This window comes from Rhodamnia argentea, chromosome 2, assembly GCF_020921035.1.
Source record: "Rhodamnia argentea isolate NSW1041297 chromosome 2, ASM2092103v1, whole genome shotgun sequence".
Lineage (NCBI taxonomy): Eukaryota > Viridiplantae > Streptophyta > Magnoliopsida > Myrtales > Myrtaceae > Rhodamnia > Rhodamnia argentea.
Window position 1 is genome coordinate 22,773,871 of NC_063151.1, and position 16,774 is coordinate 22,790,644.

The 16,774-nt window shown below is 39.2% G+C and overlaps 1 protein-coding gene across 2 annotated transcripts; it reads right to left on the reverse strand.

Moving 5' to 3' along the window:
• Window positions 1–545: 545 nt before the first annotated feature.
• On the reverse strand, window positions 546–16,417 carry LOC115750677 (exocyst complex component SEC5A-like). 2 transcript variants are annotated; one of them, XM_030688183.2, is made up of 21 exons: window positions 15,812–16,417; window positions 15,253–15,404; window positions 14,805–14,896; window positions 13,765–13,959; window positions 13,471–13,598; window positions 13,215–13,373; window positions 12,297–12,401; window positions 10,617–10,691; window positions 10,129–10,266; window positions 9,850–10,038; window positions 8,467–8,610; window positions 6,337–6,463; window positions 6,053–6,263; window positions 4,359–4,474; window positions 4,036–4,261; window positions 3,473–3,566; window positions 3,156–3,233; window positions 2,998–3,054; window positions 2,617–2,766; window positions 1,618–1,833; window positions 546–1,135 (listed from the first exon to the last, which is right to left on the reverse strand). In XM_030688183.2, exons 1-21 carry the CDS (start codon window positions 16,259–16,261, stop codon window positions 914–916), a joined length of 3,324 nt encoding a protein of 1,107 aa, XP_030544043.1. In that variant the 5' UTR covers window positions 16,262–16,417; the 3' UTR covers window positions 546–913. The 2 variants fall into 2 exon arrangements, with proteins under 2 accessions (XP_030544043.1, XP_030544042.1); XM_030688182.2 differs by having other exon boundaries at window positions 10,111–10,266.
• Between the last annotated feature and the right edge of the window lie 357 nt (window positions 16,418–16,774).

A 16,774-nucleotide genomic window follows, 5' to 3' on the forward strand; every position in this document is an offset into this window, starting at 1 on the left:
TTATTTATTCTTACCAATTATCACTTCGTTATTTGAGGAAAAAAAACTAAAAGGTTATATTTTTTTTTTTTTCTCATTTCGTGAAGTTCTTTATCAGATACTAGGAGCTAGATGTCCAGGTACGAAGAGCCTCACGAGAAGTTGCTAGACCGGATGGTCAAAGAAAGGGGAGTTGAACTCGTCAATTCGGCCTCCCTTGGGTTCATCTCTTGAAATTGCAAAACCCAACCTCACCCCAGCCAAGCCTATGCAAATTGCTCAGGCCAAACTCGTTGTTGCAGCTCCTAGGGTTACAAACCACGGGACGAGCCGAACATTTCCTTTGAGCCAGCTTTCATGCAGATTGAAAATGCTTATCGAAAAATATTTTGATGAATAAGCGGAGAAAAGCGGAAACAAACATCGGGAAAGGAGGCGAAGCTGGACGCGAAGAAGTAATGACATTCACAAACTGTTCAGGATAACTGAAATGATCTCGAGCCGTCATCAGTGGTCAGCTCTTCGATAAGGCAAACAGAAGAGACATAGCGGAAAGTCAGAGGATCGAGCACAATGCCACATTAAATAAGAAACAATGTGGACAACCACTCTGGCAGACTCTTGAGAGCATCAAAACCAACTTCTTTACAAACTACGATGAATTTGACCAAAAAAGAAAAGCAGAAATGTACAAGCTATGAGGGCTTGTTCTAGCGTGTCCTTTTAAGTTAGATATAAACAGCAAAACAGACGCTTGGCAGCAAACGACTAAAACAAATCAATCAGAACAGAAATGGGCATCAGGCGATGGGGAAAGAGGCTGCTTATGAAAGAATAAGGTATCTGCCAACCATATACAGACATGGGAAAAGAAACACATTACAACAAAGTCTCAGCTCCCCCCAAAGAAAAAATTGGGGTAGCTGTTATGAACCTATCTACGCCTCTGTCGGGAGTAACTCGGTGACCCAACCACAGCTGTGCCTCTGTAGTTTCTGCTAGGTGAATTCACAGGCCCCTTAAAGGGAGAGTATGCAGCTCTGGCTGGTTCTGGCACCGAATCCAATGCGATAGACTCAACAAAGCATGCTGTGTTGATCCGAGTCCTCTCGAGCTCTGCTTGTAGTAACTCGGAGCTATATTGCTGTGCAAGAGCCTGTAGCACTCAAAAGCACGGAGAGGAAGCTTTTATCAACCAAACTACTTCAAAACCCAGAAAGTCAGAAGATGAAGAGAACAAGAAGGGAAGTGAAACAGAACTATTATTGCACCACCGATCCTTGACTCTGCAACCAAACCGTGAAATAGTAAGACAGATGATGACTCTCAATTTCTACACCAAATTTCAGTCCACTACTTGGGTTCCACATCCACTTCACATGACCTTCATGCATAGACAGGCTTTAAAGGTAAAGTCACAGTATCAGATGTTAATTAGAGCTTCTGTGGTCTTCTAGTGTAACCCAGAAATTTACTATGAGATGGATTTTCAAATTTCATCCATGAAAAAGGGCTCACATAAATAGCTCCAGGAACTTCGGCAGAGATTAGCTGCAGGAAACATGATAAGAATCCAAAGAAAAGCACAACCACGTCCTCCCAGTGGATAAACATAAGGAGGCCACTATTATTCCTTACAATTAAATCATCTGGTGAGACACCCATCCCCTGCTGCCTTTCATCTGCAAGCGCGTCTTCACTTCCACGAGTTGAGCGCCGGTTGTGGCCTGGATTCTCAGCAGCCTCTGACATGCTCTCAGTGGCTTTCTCCAACAGCACCCCTTGTAAAGATTTCAAGGACTCCCTTGCATCAGCCGTAAAATATGGATTCAACACGAACTCAAAATATTCAAGCTGCAGAAGACACGTAAGATAGGTTGGTTCAGCAAATCGAGTGTTTTTCCCATGATCTCTACTGATGTATAAGAAGAACACAACCGAAAATGCCACGGCATAAAGAACAACAAAGAAAGAAGGAATTAATGAGGTAGAAACGCTGAAGAGAGAGAGAGAGAGAGAGAGATGATGGTGATGGCTGCAGCGACTGTGGTGGTGGTGGCAGCTGGTAGTGGTCAGGTGGATGTGTAGGAAATATCAGAAATTGGAAAATGAGAGAGCGACTCAGAGAGAGTATGAAGACAAGTGTAATGGGAATTAAAAATCATGAAACAAATTTACATATTGGTAATGGACCACTACCGTTGCAGGTTGCTGCACAAAAAATAACATACTACATCCCTCTTTGCAGCCTAACATAGTCCAATAGGACTAAGCAAATGGTAGCAAAAGCGGCTAGGTACAGAGGCCATATGCAAAAGCAAGTAACAGGAAGAAAAACAAGCTTTGGAATTAAACTTATGATTATAAGCTCCATTATTTTGTTATCCTCTACTCCAATTATCCTCCTGCCCAATTATTTTTGGATGTAACCGCATTAGCACATCCATGGGGTGACTGTTACCAACAGTCTGTTACGGAGAGCAGCGTTACCTCTGCCTTTAACTTTTACAATGAAATGAACAATAAAAACTGATGCATCATCACAAACTCCATGTCTTGACTTGACCATATTAGAAGAAACAGCCAGCAAGCCTAACGTAAAAAAGTCGCAGCAGTCAGCTCCTAAATAAATCATACCTCAAGCATGAGCTGGCAGAAACCATTTGCATCAAGTGATCTAAGTTCTTTGCCTGTGTTCTCATTAAAGAGACTAAGAAACGTATCAACCAAACCTTCCACAAGAACACCAAGGATCTTTTCCAACAGAGGCTTAGCCCCCGCATAAACCTGTTTTGAGAAGTACAATAAGAAAAGCTTTATTGACGGAACTATAGATAACTAAGTACAAGATACAATAAGTTCAGATTGTCAATTCATGTGAAATTCTAGCCATAGAGATCACATCTTATGAACAACAAAAGTAGAAGAGATCAGATACTATAAACACTAGCCATGAAAAGCAGTAGGTGGGAACAAGGAGTAATAGAATTATACAATCATAAGACAGGCTTTACATACCTCAGCATGAACAGCTACCAACGTGTGCATTAACTCCACAGCTGCATCCCGCACACCCTACAGAGTATCGCCCCAATATTACTATGGATCTTTACGAGAAGTTCAACATATAAAAATATTAAGAAAAGTTGCCATCCTATATTAGTTCAAAACCTCACTTTGACTGCAGGTGCTGAGCCCCAATGAACGCCAGAATCCAACAAATAGCTCACAGCAGCTTCCCTGATTAAATTTGCCTGCACAGACACCAAAATTTTCAGTAACAGATCAAAAAATACATTTATGGCAGGCAGCAAGCCAAGCAAAAGTATCACATGATTCACGATGTTATGTTTGATTTGCACATCACCTCACTTCCATGACGTCACAATATCACATTGAGGAAGTCCCACTGGTGATGAACATTGACATTTTACACACACACACACACACACACACACACCAAGAATCACCATGGGTGAATGTGAAGCCATACCTTTGCAAATGTATACTGCTCAAGAATTTTCTCTTCAAGCCCTGAGAAAGATATTACCAAATCTTGTATATCACTGTCCCCTTCGTCCTTTACCCTGAATCAAGACTAGATAAGCATTTTCCATAGCATATACATTTTAAAAAACATATAAAAAGGCAAGAGAAGTTCTATAATAAACAAAGGAATGCAAGAAAAAGGGCATTGCTTTGTGCATTGACTGATTTATTACCAGGATATTGCTCTCCATCTAAGCAAATGGAAAGGAGCCGGACTCAAAAAGTAGGACGATAAGAAGTGCCAATTAAAAAAGTACCACATAAGCTATAATTTCTCAAAACAAGTAAATTATAATCCAATTTGCCAGAGTATATGATGTGTACTTTTTGAAATCAATCAATAGGCCAAGTTTAAACATAATAATACTTGAAGTGTGAGCTAATTTGGGTAATGAAGCAGACTTAAGTTTGTTTCCAGTTTTACACTGCGCATACTGCCATAAGCAATTTAAGACAGCCCTATCAGATAAACGTGTTCTTCTATATTTCAATATGGAAAAGACATACATAGATTGAAGCCAGATTTGTCTGTATTTGTTGTACAACTCGTAAGAAAGCTCATCCTTGCAATATCCAATATTACTGAGGACAATTAATAACCGCTGATGTGCACTTCCAGGGAGATCAGTCAAGATATTTTCTTCCAGTTCATTTGAGTAGCCATTCTGCAAGTAGGGACTCTCTTTGCCTGATTTATTCTGTGCTAGCTCACCACCAATGCGCTCTAGATGACCTGATTGATGCATGCAAATGAATAAGAATTACCAACTAGGATGTTTGTAAATTTTGGAGTATGAAAAGTGATGCAATGACCACTAAATCCACCATACCAGCAAAATCAAGAAAACAGTTCAGAAATGCAAGTCTAACAGATTCTAGAATTTCTTGGAGCTGTAGAAGCATATCTTCCGACTTTGTTGCCTCACTCTTCATGGACTGAATCATCCTGCAAAGGAAAGCCATGAACACAAAATTAGAAACATATGTTAGAGCACATGTGGAATCATTTAAATAAATTCAAGATAATGACATGTGCTTTTGTCTGCTTGTAGCAATCAGTTATCCTAGGGGCATGAAAGCAAAAGATTTTCCCCCCACACAGGCATAATACTTTCTTTAAACTACTTTTGGAGAGATTCTCAGCAAAACAGATGAACAAGAACATGTGCTTTCGCGTAATGATGATTTCTGGAACACATTCTAAGAGTGTATGGGCAGTTCTGTTTTATTTCATCACTATTATAGGAGGGAGTCAAATGTGAAGACCCATTTCGTCAAGACAGCATCTCAGATGATACCATATTTGTAATCCTTCTTTGCTCGGTTAAGGGAAAAGGATGGGAGAAGGGGACCAAGCAGCATGACAACAATTAATATGGGTGGCCTGCACTAGGAACATATACAGCCCACCCACCCACCCACCCCACATGTCTTATTTCGGCATCACACCAGGTGCCCAACTTTACTTTAAATAGAACCCATAATTGAGAGAATGGACAGAAAACTGACCAATTGGGAGTTCTTTTATCAAAAGGGGATGTTTCTACATTGAAAAAAACAAAAAAATTGAGTAATACCAGTATTCCTATTCCCCACATCCTTCTCCAACAGATTATGGAATTTGCAAAGAATTTCCTTTGGAGAAGTTGAGCAGATGGATATTCTGGCATCTCAACAGGGTTTTCATATGCTCCCCTTAGACTCACTCGCATATGGCACTGTGAAGGGTGGATGGGAAAGGTTGGTTAAGCCTCTAGAAAAATAACAGAAAGGTAAATATGTGCGTGCTGAAAATGTTAATCTCTCTCTCTAGGATTTGTCTGCTATTGCTGTTGAAAACAAGAGATGGTAGCTGATGTTTCAAACTGGAACATGTTGCGGACTCATTGTTTTAAAACACTAAAGACTGGAAAGAGGAAAGCCAAAGTTTCTATTAATACTTGGTTTGCATAAAGGTATAAAATGTCAGTGAAGTTTGAGATTGGATGAAAACACCAAGAGTGCTTCTTAATCAAACTTAAAAGAACTGTGGCTCATCCTAGACCTATTCAACTAGTCTGAAAGCAGATTTGGAGGCATGAGTTCCCCTTTTATATTCCATGGACTGCTGCGAGAAATCAGATTTGGAATATACAAGTGGAGATGAGGAGAATCTTTGTCGTTATCAATCTAAAGGCTACTATTCTGTCAGTTTGTGTATGTTTTTGTCCGAGTAATGTTAGTCCTCATAATTGATGTTCCTAGTTCTGCCAATGAACTTTTCTTTCATCAGAATGGATGTTCCTAGTTCTGCAATGAACTTCTCTTTCTCCTTTAGCACCTTCTGGATAGAGCATAATAAGGGTCTCCCCTCAAGAGAATTCCTAGGAAAATGAGGAATAACACCTCAAACAGACCCACATCAACTTCCATCAAAGAAAGGCACTCGAAAGTCCTACAAACCAGGGGCTAATTAAAGTAGGCCAGTGCTGAGCTGCTTATGTATAAGCCAAAGCATCGACATGGAGTGCAATGGATTACTTACATGTTTATCTGATCCATTGCTGAACTCACAATAGAGCGGAATGCCAAAGGCAAGAAGGAGATAGTGTATGGAGACTTATTTCTTTCAAGAATAGACACCGGAACCCAAGTTTCTTCCCTAGATGCCTCTTCTGTCATTGCCCGCATCCATGAGCATAGCCTTAATATGTAGATCTTTGTGATCTCAGAATGCAATGCACGAAGAGCTGAAACTGCAAAGAAGCAAGGATGGTCAGAGTACTTGGAGACGTCAACAGAATGAAGCTAGAGGAGTAGAGTATATACCAGCACTGGGAGGAGCTGATTCTTTAACTTCAAAACTTCGGCATGCTTTAGATATTTCATTTATGGCATCACTCATGTACGACCCGAGAATGTTCGATTCTCCAAGTTCCCGGAAGGTGTTATGTACCTGGACAGACAGTGAACGCACAATTCTATTGAAAAGCTCCCAATGAGATAGCAGTACAACCTAAATGCAGATTAAAGTTCTGATAAGTATTTCACAAAGCAAAAGGAGCAGTAGCGTAAAAGCAGATCTCGCTATTCCTTTTGTAGAATCTAAGAGCCAGTACCATTAGAAGATTGAGGAACATGATCAGGCGACGAACAAGGATGTTTTTTTCCAAACAGGTCCCACCACTAAATTAAAAATACTTTTTTCGGAATAAAAGAATTGACACTTTTTACTATAGCCATCAAACATCGAGGCCTCGTTTGATTGGCAAGAATGAAATAAAAAGTATAGATTGGAAGAAATAGGAATGAAATTGTGTAATTCAAACGGAAAGTAAAATCTGAATCACCGTGTTTGGTATAGCATCAGAATCAGATAGCAATCTATAAATGGTATGATATTCTGTTTGTCACTTGCTATACAGTTTATGTAGATTAATATCCTTTAATCCACATCATATTACTACTCTTTTTGCAAACTTTCCTTATTATGAGTTCACAACTCAATTAGACCTGCCCCTAACCCATGTCCCTCCATGTCATTGAAAACACGGTACAGAGCCCTTTTTATTGCCAAATTTCACCTGCCATTCCCTTTAATTAGAGGTGACCAAACAATCTAGGAGAAAGCTCCCATTCCCTTGAGTTCAGTCCATGTAATCAGACAAGACCTAAAGGTTTCAACGTCCTCCCATTAGCATTCTCAGCATGCACTGAATGTCCACATGCATCTTCGTATATCAATTAGATTGTTAAATCAAATGCTATCCAGTGTAAAAGTAGACCTTTTCTATGCCCTCTCCACAAACTGGTGATGCTGCCATCATTGGAAGTCACAACTCATTCATGCCATAAATTGAAAGGATCCTGATCTAATCTACCAGCATCATCCTAAATGACTCCTTTAGGATCTTACGTTATCATCAGAATTATCGTCAACTGAACAAAATTGTCACATCTTTTTTGTGATATGATCTTTAATCCAAAGATGGCCAGCAATGCCAGTATCGGAGAATTTCCAGAATGATGCTTTCATGCAAAATTTACCATTAATATTTCATTCAAGCAGAGGCTTGGATTCCCGATCCAAAGTTTATTGAACTCCTCAATCGAAAGTTATATATATCTGATTCTCAATTTTTGTGTTTGTGGGAATCCACAGTTCCATGAAAGTAAAGATGCCACATAGGCTCACCACCATTATCAGACCAGCTCTTAACATTGCGCTGTACAAGCCTCAAAGACTAGAATTGAACAATGGTGTTCTACATAATTTTCTTCTTTTTTTAGCTGCAAGCTCATTATCACCAATGCAACTCAAGATGGAGGGAACAATCCTTGCTCAAAAATATTATATCACGTGTAAAATAACTTTTTATGCTTAACAAGCTGCCATGAGGTAAACAGTAAGCACAGCATAAGTATTTTCCTTTTTAGTAGACTCAAATATCAATATAACCCAGAGACAGACAATAACTTTCAACTAAACATAAAATATGTACATTATTATGAACAAAATGATTGTTTATCAGAATTGATTGTTCATAAAAACTTTAAAAAGTGTGCACATCCATGTGGTTAGCTACACATCAAATTACGTGAAGTAATCAACTTTCAAAAATGATAAGAATGAGATTACAACCTCCAATACGTAAAGCAATATAGCACTAAAGCAGCTAAGAAGTCATTAAGACAACATACAAAGCAAGTGTGCTTTCCTGAAAAAGTCTTTAAATAAAGATTCCAGAAACCATTCCTTAAATTTAGAAAGTCATATGGAAATATTATATATATTCAAAGATTGAGATCAAAGTATCAGCTACAGATCAGTGTCGACTGAAACGTAATATTCATTGCAATACATGACAATCTCAGAGCAGGGGAGAACAGAAAGCTGATGTCTGTCCAAAATGTTCAGGAACTTGCCAAAAATTCACTATCAAAATGCAAAAGAAATACCTTTGCTTCATAGGCTGATAAGGTCTGCCGTATCATCGCAGCAACTTCCTCAAGAGAATGGCTTGAGTACTTCCCTTCTCCGACTTTTTCCTCAGGTTTATTTCCCGTGCTGTTTATGTTTGAATCAGCAGAAACTTGGGAAGACTGGGATAGCAAAACCATAATAAAGTCAGTCCTCAAGTCAATTCAAACAGACAAATTACAAAGTTTCTATTATAAGTGACCAATGGCTACACAAGGAAGCTGACACACATGCCCATGTCACATTGATGAGCACATGCACTGACGTGCAAATGGATGCACCATGACCCATGCCTATTTTTACACCTGCAGAGTCAATTCCACACCCAAACCACCATGCACCCACAAACATAAACAGAGGGAAAGAGCAACTGGGGAACAGTTATAATAACTTCTAAGCAAAATTTATTTCCTCTTTTGGCTGCAAAGCACAACTACTGAGAAACAATCGTAATAAGGTCTTACGGGAATTGGCTAGCCACGGACTCCCTGATCCAAGAGTTCTTGAACAAGTTGAAGTGAGAGTTCTAAACCAACTCTCAAGCTGATGCAAGAATGTTCTAAATGACGCTGGACACAAACAAGCATTCAATCCAAAAGCCCATTCACGTAAACATCAGCGATGAGAAAACCAGAAAACAATGTCATTACAGACAGAAATTGCCATAACCATTGTATCAATATCTTATTAAATAATCTAATTGTGCTTTGCTATGAATCTGTAAATAATCATAAAAAGCAAAGGGTATGATCAACCCGCGGTTGACCCAAGTAGGTGGGAGAAATTCCACCAGAAAATGTTCCATTCGGATAAAACTTCAACAACTTAAATTAGCTCGTTAAGGGGCTCTTCTTCTTACTCGGAAATGGATTCCCTTTCACCTGAGCACACTGCTATCTGCAACTAGCAATATACTTGCCAGATTTTACAAATTCTGGAGCAGTTCTATCAGACAAAGGTTACACTGTTGAAGTATGTCTAATGGTGTTATTCATCAGCTAGTAAATAAATACTAAGCGAGGTAGTCAGATATATCTTTTACTCTCTCTACATAGAGCATCTTATGTATTCTTGTATTTGAGTAACAATTTAGTTGTCTTTCTCAGACCTTCTCTCTTGCAATCCTTAAATATTGACGTATGCAAATATAGATAAATGCTGAAACTCACTAGTTACGCATTGTCATCCATAACGCGACAGATCTACAATTGCATAATTCCACTTCTCAGAGAATACGTATAGGACACGATGCTGGAATTGAATGCCAAGTGATGTATAGGAAAACTACTAAATCGAGAATGTCCCGATGTATTGACCCAAATCACACATAGAATCTCAACTGAAGATTAGAAAAGGAATACCTTTGCAAATTTCCCGCTGAAAACAGAAAGTGCTACTTTCCAGAATGCTGGTACATGATAGACAATAACAGAAGTCAACCTATGGATATATTTGCCTCTGAGAGCATCAACTTCTTCGCCTGCCAAGTCTAGTGACTCTGCATCTACTAACATGTTGATGTTGCCAGGATTGGGACTACTGTCATCTGACTGTAAGAAGTGAAATCATCATTAGCAACAAGAACGATCTCCTCTGCCACAACATGATGATTAGTCGAGTACTTCAGATTGTGAGCTTACGGGCTCATTCAGATTTTGCTGAATGTGCCTCCATCTTGCATCAGAAACAGCCCTTTCACGCAGCTCATTTTGCAGATTCTCCCTCCTTGCTTCATGGTCTAAAGAGCACTTCTCTAGCAAACCCCGAATTCTTTGATTCTGGAATAGTCAGAAACAATGCTGTTGAGGGGAAAGAGCTCACTTTTCCAGAGATACAGAAGGATAAATCTAAACAGAAAGTGCACAATTGTTGATTCCCTCTTTGCGCTCTCTATCTATTATTTTGTTTTGGCTACATAAGGGGATTGGAAAGTTTCGTCAGGCCTGTTGATAAACGGCTAGCAGAAACCCCCTTAAGGATTGGCAGAAAAAGAATCTCCAGAGTTCTAGACCTCAGCAAGTCAAACTGAATTGTTGTCTATGAGTTCACAGGAAAATCATCATTAGGAAATGCTTACAGTTTTCACAAAAGGAAAATCACATTCTAACATGGACATAAATATACAAACCTGGATATTCAAATAATGCCATACAGGGTCAGATTCAGGTTCCAGCTCTAGCAACAATCTCACTGTGTTTTCAAGCTACAAAAAACATTACAAACCATCAGCCAAGAGAAAACCAATCAACAGATCAACACCTTAAAGAACAGTCATTTGCATAAACCAGCAAAAGACAAGCTGAAAAAGTTCCAAAAGTATTGGCTGACGATTGCTAATATCAAATTCTTTACTGGTCCCAATGGCAAAAGACATGCTAGGACAAATTTAATTGTCTTTTTCTTGTCCAATCAAAATATGTGGATGAAAGCCGCAGCAAGTACTCTAAAATGGCAATATGCGATTCCTTATTTAATGTAATCAAGAAATAGAATGAAATCATATTATATGTGATTTGTCATCTAATATCATCTACCAATAAAATGAAATCGATAATAAATACAAGTAGGTGGCGTATTCATGTGATCGCACCACATGACGTGAGCATTACCCACTACGTTCTTCAAAATCAGAACTCTTTCTTACTCAAATTAATACTCAACGCTCATAAAGATATTATTCAATTGTTGTTGTTGTGTCACTTTATATCTTCAAATCCACTGTTTCAGGGATAGAAAAATAACATGCATTTAAAATTAAATACATACCATAAAACAAAATTATCTCTGATTTATCTTTGGTTTATTCAGTAATACATGTTATTAAAAAAGTGAGTAAACAAGCATGTCATCCTACATGACAAAATTCAAAACCATCAGGCTGCGAACAATAAACGAATGACATTGATTAATTGTTCTGTGACTAAAACAAACATAGTGATTCCACAATGATGCACCAACAATTTCCCAGTATTGATGATATGAAGTGGATCATTTAATTAAATGAAAAACTTAGAACAAGGTTTATTAATGTTGATATCTTCAAGCTAAAAATTTGAAAACACTAATTTCAAACTGTTAATCACATGAGTTTTCTAGTTTCCTTAATGAAACCATAAGTTCAAATGACACAAGGGATGGGAGGACACAACCTGCTATGACCTCTGGAAAGTCACACCCAATCTTAAAACAAGGGGCAATTGAAATAGCTAAAATATCCCCACAGCTGAGAGAACCATCAGCCAAACTTGGCCTTGCGACTGCAATCCCAGGTCCATAATCATTTCACACCCATGATCTCACAACTGTAGAAATTACCACGATAATCCAACTCAACTAAGCTCACTACCATACAAACAGGCTAGACTAGATGTCAAATACTTAGCTATTCTGCCATAATTAAGCCAAAATTGTCATTCCCTAGCAAGGTGAATGACAATATGACCATGGTACCTGAGCAAGGTATAGACGTATTTTTTAGTATGTCATTTGACTATGTTATTTTCTGATTGGTATGTCATTTGACAGTGTTGATACCAAAAAAGACAGCTTTGTCTCAGAGGTTGTCCTTTCTACTGACCAAAAATTTTTTTCCACCGATCACATTTATCCGAGAAGAGATCTGAATTTCTCTATTTTCTGACTACGACAACAAAGAAACAACTTTTTTTACTTTCCAGTATGATATCAGTTGCTAAGAAATGCAGAAGCCAAGTATGCATGTTATTTAAGCATTATCCATCCTCACTTGAGTTTGTAGCTTCTTACTTGGAAAAGATAAAATAAAAAAAAAAAAAAAAGAGGAACTTACATTTGCTAAATCAATGTGAGGGTCTTCCATAGACTTGTACAGTGTACCTTTGAACTCCTGCATCACTTTTTCAACCTCTTCAAGTACACGTTTAAGTATTCCCACCTGTAGGCATTGATGATGAGATATGGTTCAGTTTTATTACAGAAAGCAAGTCATTCAAGACCACAAAAGAGCAAGTCAAATAGGCTAAAGCTGCATATTTCTGGTTTGTGGGCATTGTTATATGACCACATTATGATACTGTCCTGTTTAAGTGCTATACAACCTTGGACATGTAACAAGACGCAGCATAATGGATGGAGACAACATCTTGCCTCTAAATCAGGCTCCATCAACAGTTTGATGCACGTGACTCTTTTTTATGACAACCCACAAAAGCCGCTTTCTCATGAGAAAGCAGCTTGCAAGAGCGCTATCAAGTTTAAACTAAATGTTAAGGATTATATAGGGAGGGTGGAAGGAAGATGTGTAGAGAGAGAGAGATCTTGGTCAAAAATTGTAGCACAAGTAAACAAGCAAGATATTTATGCAATTGAAACTTTTCTTAAGAATATCACAAAGTACTTTATTATCTAAATCCCAACTACCATTTTATCCTTATTAGGGGGAAAACAAGCACATTTTTATAAAGGAGAAACTAAAATCGAGTTCAAGAGTTCCTCACTCAACCATTACAAAAGTAGTCTCTCACACTTTCAGAAACGTCAAACTCATATTTTGCTCTTTTAGATTATCTCTTGATGACTTCCTGGCACACACTTCTTTTCTTATCATCCAGTTTGTAGCACACAAAAATAACAACACTCAACCAGACACACTTCTTCCTAATTGTGGAACTTGCACTTCACAAAAAGACCACCCAACTAGAGAGTAGATCAGTCCGGAAAAAATAACATGGCTCCGTAAAAATCTTACATGAGATGGTAGAGCAATTGACTTTGCCTTCTTGTATTCCCTAACTGCCAAGTCGTACTCACCCTTACTGATGCTCCCACGAATTGTACTAGGCAAGTTGAAAAGAGTTCGAAATCTTTGAAGCATTCCTTGGACAGAACGAATTTTCTCAGCTTGAGCCTAAATTCCAATTGAACAAGTCATTGATCACTTACAGTACCTCTCGCAACAAAGTGTATGCATGCAGAAAGCATGAGCGGTAATTGTTGCTACTAACCTGTCTCTCAAAGAGAGGCTCCAAAGCGCGACTAGCCAATGAGCTTACATCTTGAATAGTCTTAAACAGGTGAGCAGTTCCTGTGCCTTCAGGGTCTTCTTCAATCCGTTTTAGTTTTGACTCAATGTCTGACAAAATCAACATTTGACTCGTCAAATAATAAATAAATAAAATCAAGAAACTGGCAGGCAGAATTACTTTAACAAGTAATATAATCCCCATCGCAGCAAAAAAATAGTTAGTAACTTGACAGAATCAGAAATAGGCCCTCAGATTGGACAGGATCATCCATACCATCAATTGTGGTTTTGCACGAGACAAAGCAATCAAAGTTTTCCTTAACCAATTGCTTTCTCTGTTGAGTCCTTCCTCTGAGATCAGTTTTCAGAGCAAGAGCACCAGCCTCTAAGTCTGCTGCACTTGTCTCTTGGTGTATCCGGGATAAAAAAATCTTAGCATCAAAATTTTCCGAGAAGTACATCAGCTTCTCTGCAAGGGTTGGTGTCAATCCCGGCAACTAAATTAAGATCCAAAAAGCAACTCAAAAGCACCAGTATTGCTCAGACTTAAAAGAAGCAATGGATGAAAATTCCAGAACAAAGATAAGATGCAAGAAAATCAGAAAAATAGCCAATAATACATCAAAGAAATTTCTGAATCCACAAAATATTTACACATACAGGATCACCTGTGAAATGACAAGTCAATCAGGCGAAGCAATAAAGCATTGTAAGTTTGACAAGCAGATTTACCATAAACTCTGTACTAAACTTAAATCCCAATGATGTGACTTCCCTTTTTAGAAATGGCCTTTTTGCTTCTACTGGGAGCAAATCATGAAAATATAATATATGTTGAGGGGTTCAAGAATATAATACATGCAAACTCATATTCATGGTTCAAGAGATACTTTACTTAACATGGACGAAAGCATGATTCACCAAGCCACTTCTAACTATAAGACTTCTAGTTCTGCTGGACATCTTTGCCAGGGAGATAAACGTGGACGATGTGATGGGTGTATTGGACAAGGCCTACTAAAGAAGATCGAAGCATGCTCAAATTGCCGGTGGTTTGTTGATGCCATATGATAACGACTTTGAAATAAACTAAAGATTTAATAATGTCGGAAAATAAGGTCTGCCTAGATCCAAGAGTTGCTTCCCTAACTGGTTCCTTTTTTGTCTGGCCAGAAGCTAAACGAGGTTAACTATGGGGAACCTCTTCCATCATTCCACTCGTTAATGTATCAAGTTATCAGTACAAGCCAAGGTCTTGATATCTTTTGTTTTAGCAGATAGTCATGCTAAAAGGTGATAGATGATAAATAGTACCACGAAGGTTATCAACATTCTCTTTGCCACTCTTTGACGGAGAACTTTCTGATGCTTCTGTAATCAACCGTAATGATTTGTTGTCTATTATCCTGTCAGAAAAAATGAACAAAAGGCAAAAGCAATCAAAGGTCTAGATCACAAAAATTTATATTATGGGATAGCCAATATCTACATGGATTTGTCAATCTTAATGCCACTGTAAATAAGTAAAGGTAAAAAGCAATAACATGCAGATTCAAATCGCCTTTAAATGTGATACAAACAGAATTTGCTCGCTCCAAAACAGGAGCAGAGCTGTGATAGTGTCTTACCAACAACAAGCCACTTAACATCAGATAACATTGACAACTAAACACCAAGGGAACAAGCCAGAGTAAAGCCAGCACAATGCCAATTACCTTGGGGGCCTAGAAAAATTAGACACAGAGAAAGAGCAGAAAACTACCCCAAGCCAAGTGGGTCAACACATTCCATGCCACGAGGGAATGACTGCAAAGTGTTCAGCCCCTTTTTACCCACTACTGATGCCTTCTTTTCCAGTTTTGGAGCTACAGGTGCTGCCCTTGTTTCCCGCATTTCACGAACCCTACGAGCAAGCTGCCGGAAAAGAGTAATTTATTCTAATGATGACTGAATCATCATTTCTGTAATTCTGAGAACCCTGACAGTTAGGGGCAAAAATTTTGACCCAAAACAAACATTTTCCACTACAGCGCAAGAAACAAAAAATAACTAGATATTGGACATAACTTTAGTTTAATAGCTTCTGATATCATTCAGAATAGCTGCAAGCCTGGATAAATATCGCAAACCCGAGAACATAGACCAATATATTGCCTAGGGAATTTATCTTGGATATATTCTAAAGATACTTTAACATTTTTCAATTAAGGCTGCACACAGTGAAAAAACACCCAATGGGAATCATTTGACATCTGCGAATACACTTGTCCTTGAAAAAAGAGAGAGAGAGAGATAATTAAGGTTTACCATCTCGAACTCACCTCGTCTTCGTCCACGCGCTTCCAGGAATCAGGTTCCTCGCCATCCCACACTCTGTCATCGTCCCTCCCGGCCCTGTAACCAACACTCACACCACCTCTGGCCCTCGACCCCGCGCGATCCTTAGTAGAATCCTCGTCCCCGCTCGATATACTCAGCATCTCAACCTCCGAATCGTCATCATCGTCAACCACCCTCCTATTCCCATTGCTGCTACTCCTGTTCTTGCCGTCGCCGCCCTGCCGCTGCCCGCTGCTGTAGCCCGCCCTCGCGGGCGCGGCGGGAGCAGAGCTCCTATGCTGGTGGGGCGCGGGAGGGGGCTGGACGTAATTCGCGACCGGCTTGCGGGGTTTGGAGCTGGGCTTCTGGTAGCTGACATCGCGCTCCGCTTGCTCCTTGAGAGCGATCTGGAGGAGCTCGTCCTCGTCGAGGTCTTCGCTGTCGCTCGACATCCCCGTCGATCCGAGGTGCAGTGAGGAAGATCTTGCTCGCCCTCGGAATCGATTAGATCAGAAGGAGATTCGTCGAGTCCACTGGGGCGGCTCAGAAATCTGCGCGTCGTGCGGAATTGAGCTCGGCTGTGCCCCTGCCGATGACGGAGAGAAGGAAGGAGGTGAAAAGGAAAATGGTAGATAAATAGAAAAAAGAAAAGACGCTATTATTGACGAAAATTAAAAAAAAAAAAAAAACAATAGTGCATTTTCCTTTTGGCCAGAAAATAGGATTTGAATCCCATTTACTCTTTATGAAATGTAAAATGTGAACTTAGGTACTCCTTTAATCTATCTATGTTCTTTTCAATTGAAGGAGCAAATTTTCTTTTTTGATTTTAATCTCCAAGGAGAGTAATGAAACCGACCATTACGTTACGTCCTCGTTACTCCCACTTGCAAAAAGCAAATGAAACTTTGAAGGAGGCGCCTCTCGGATTGCGAATCGGCCCGTTGACTTTACCCAAAAAAATT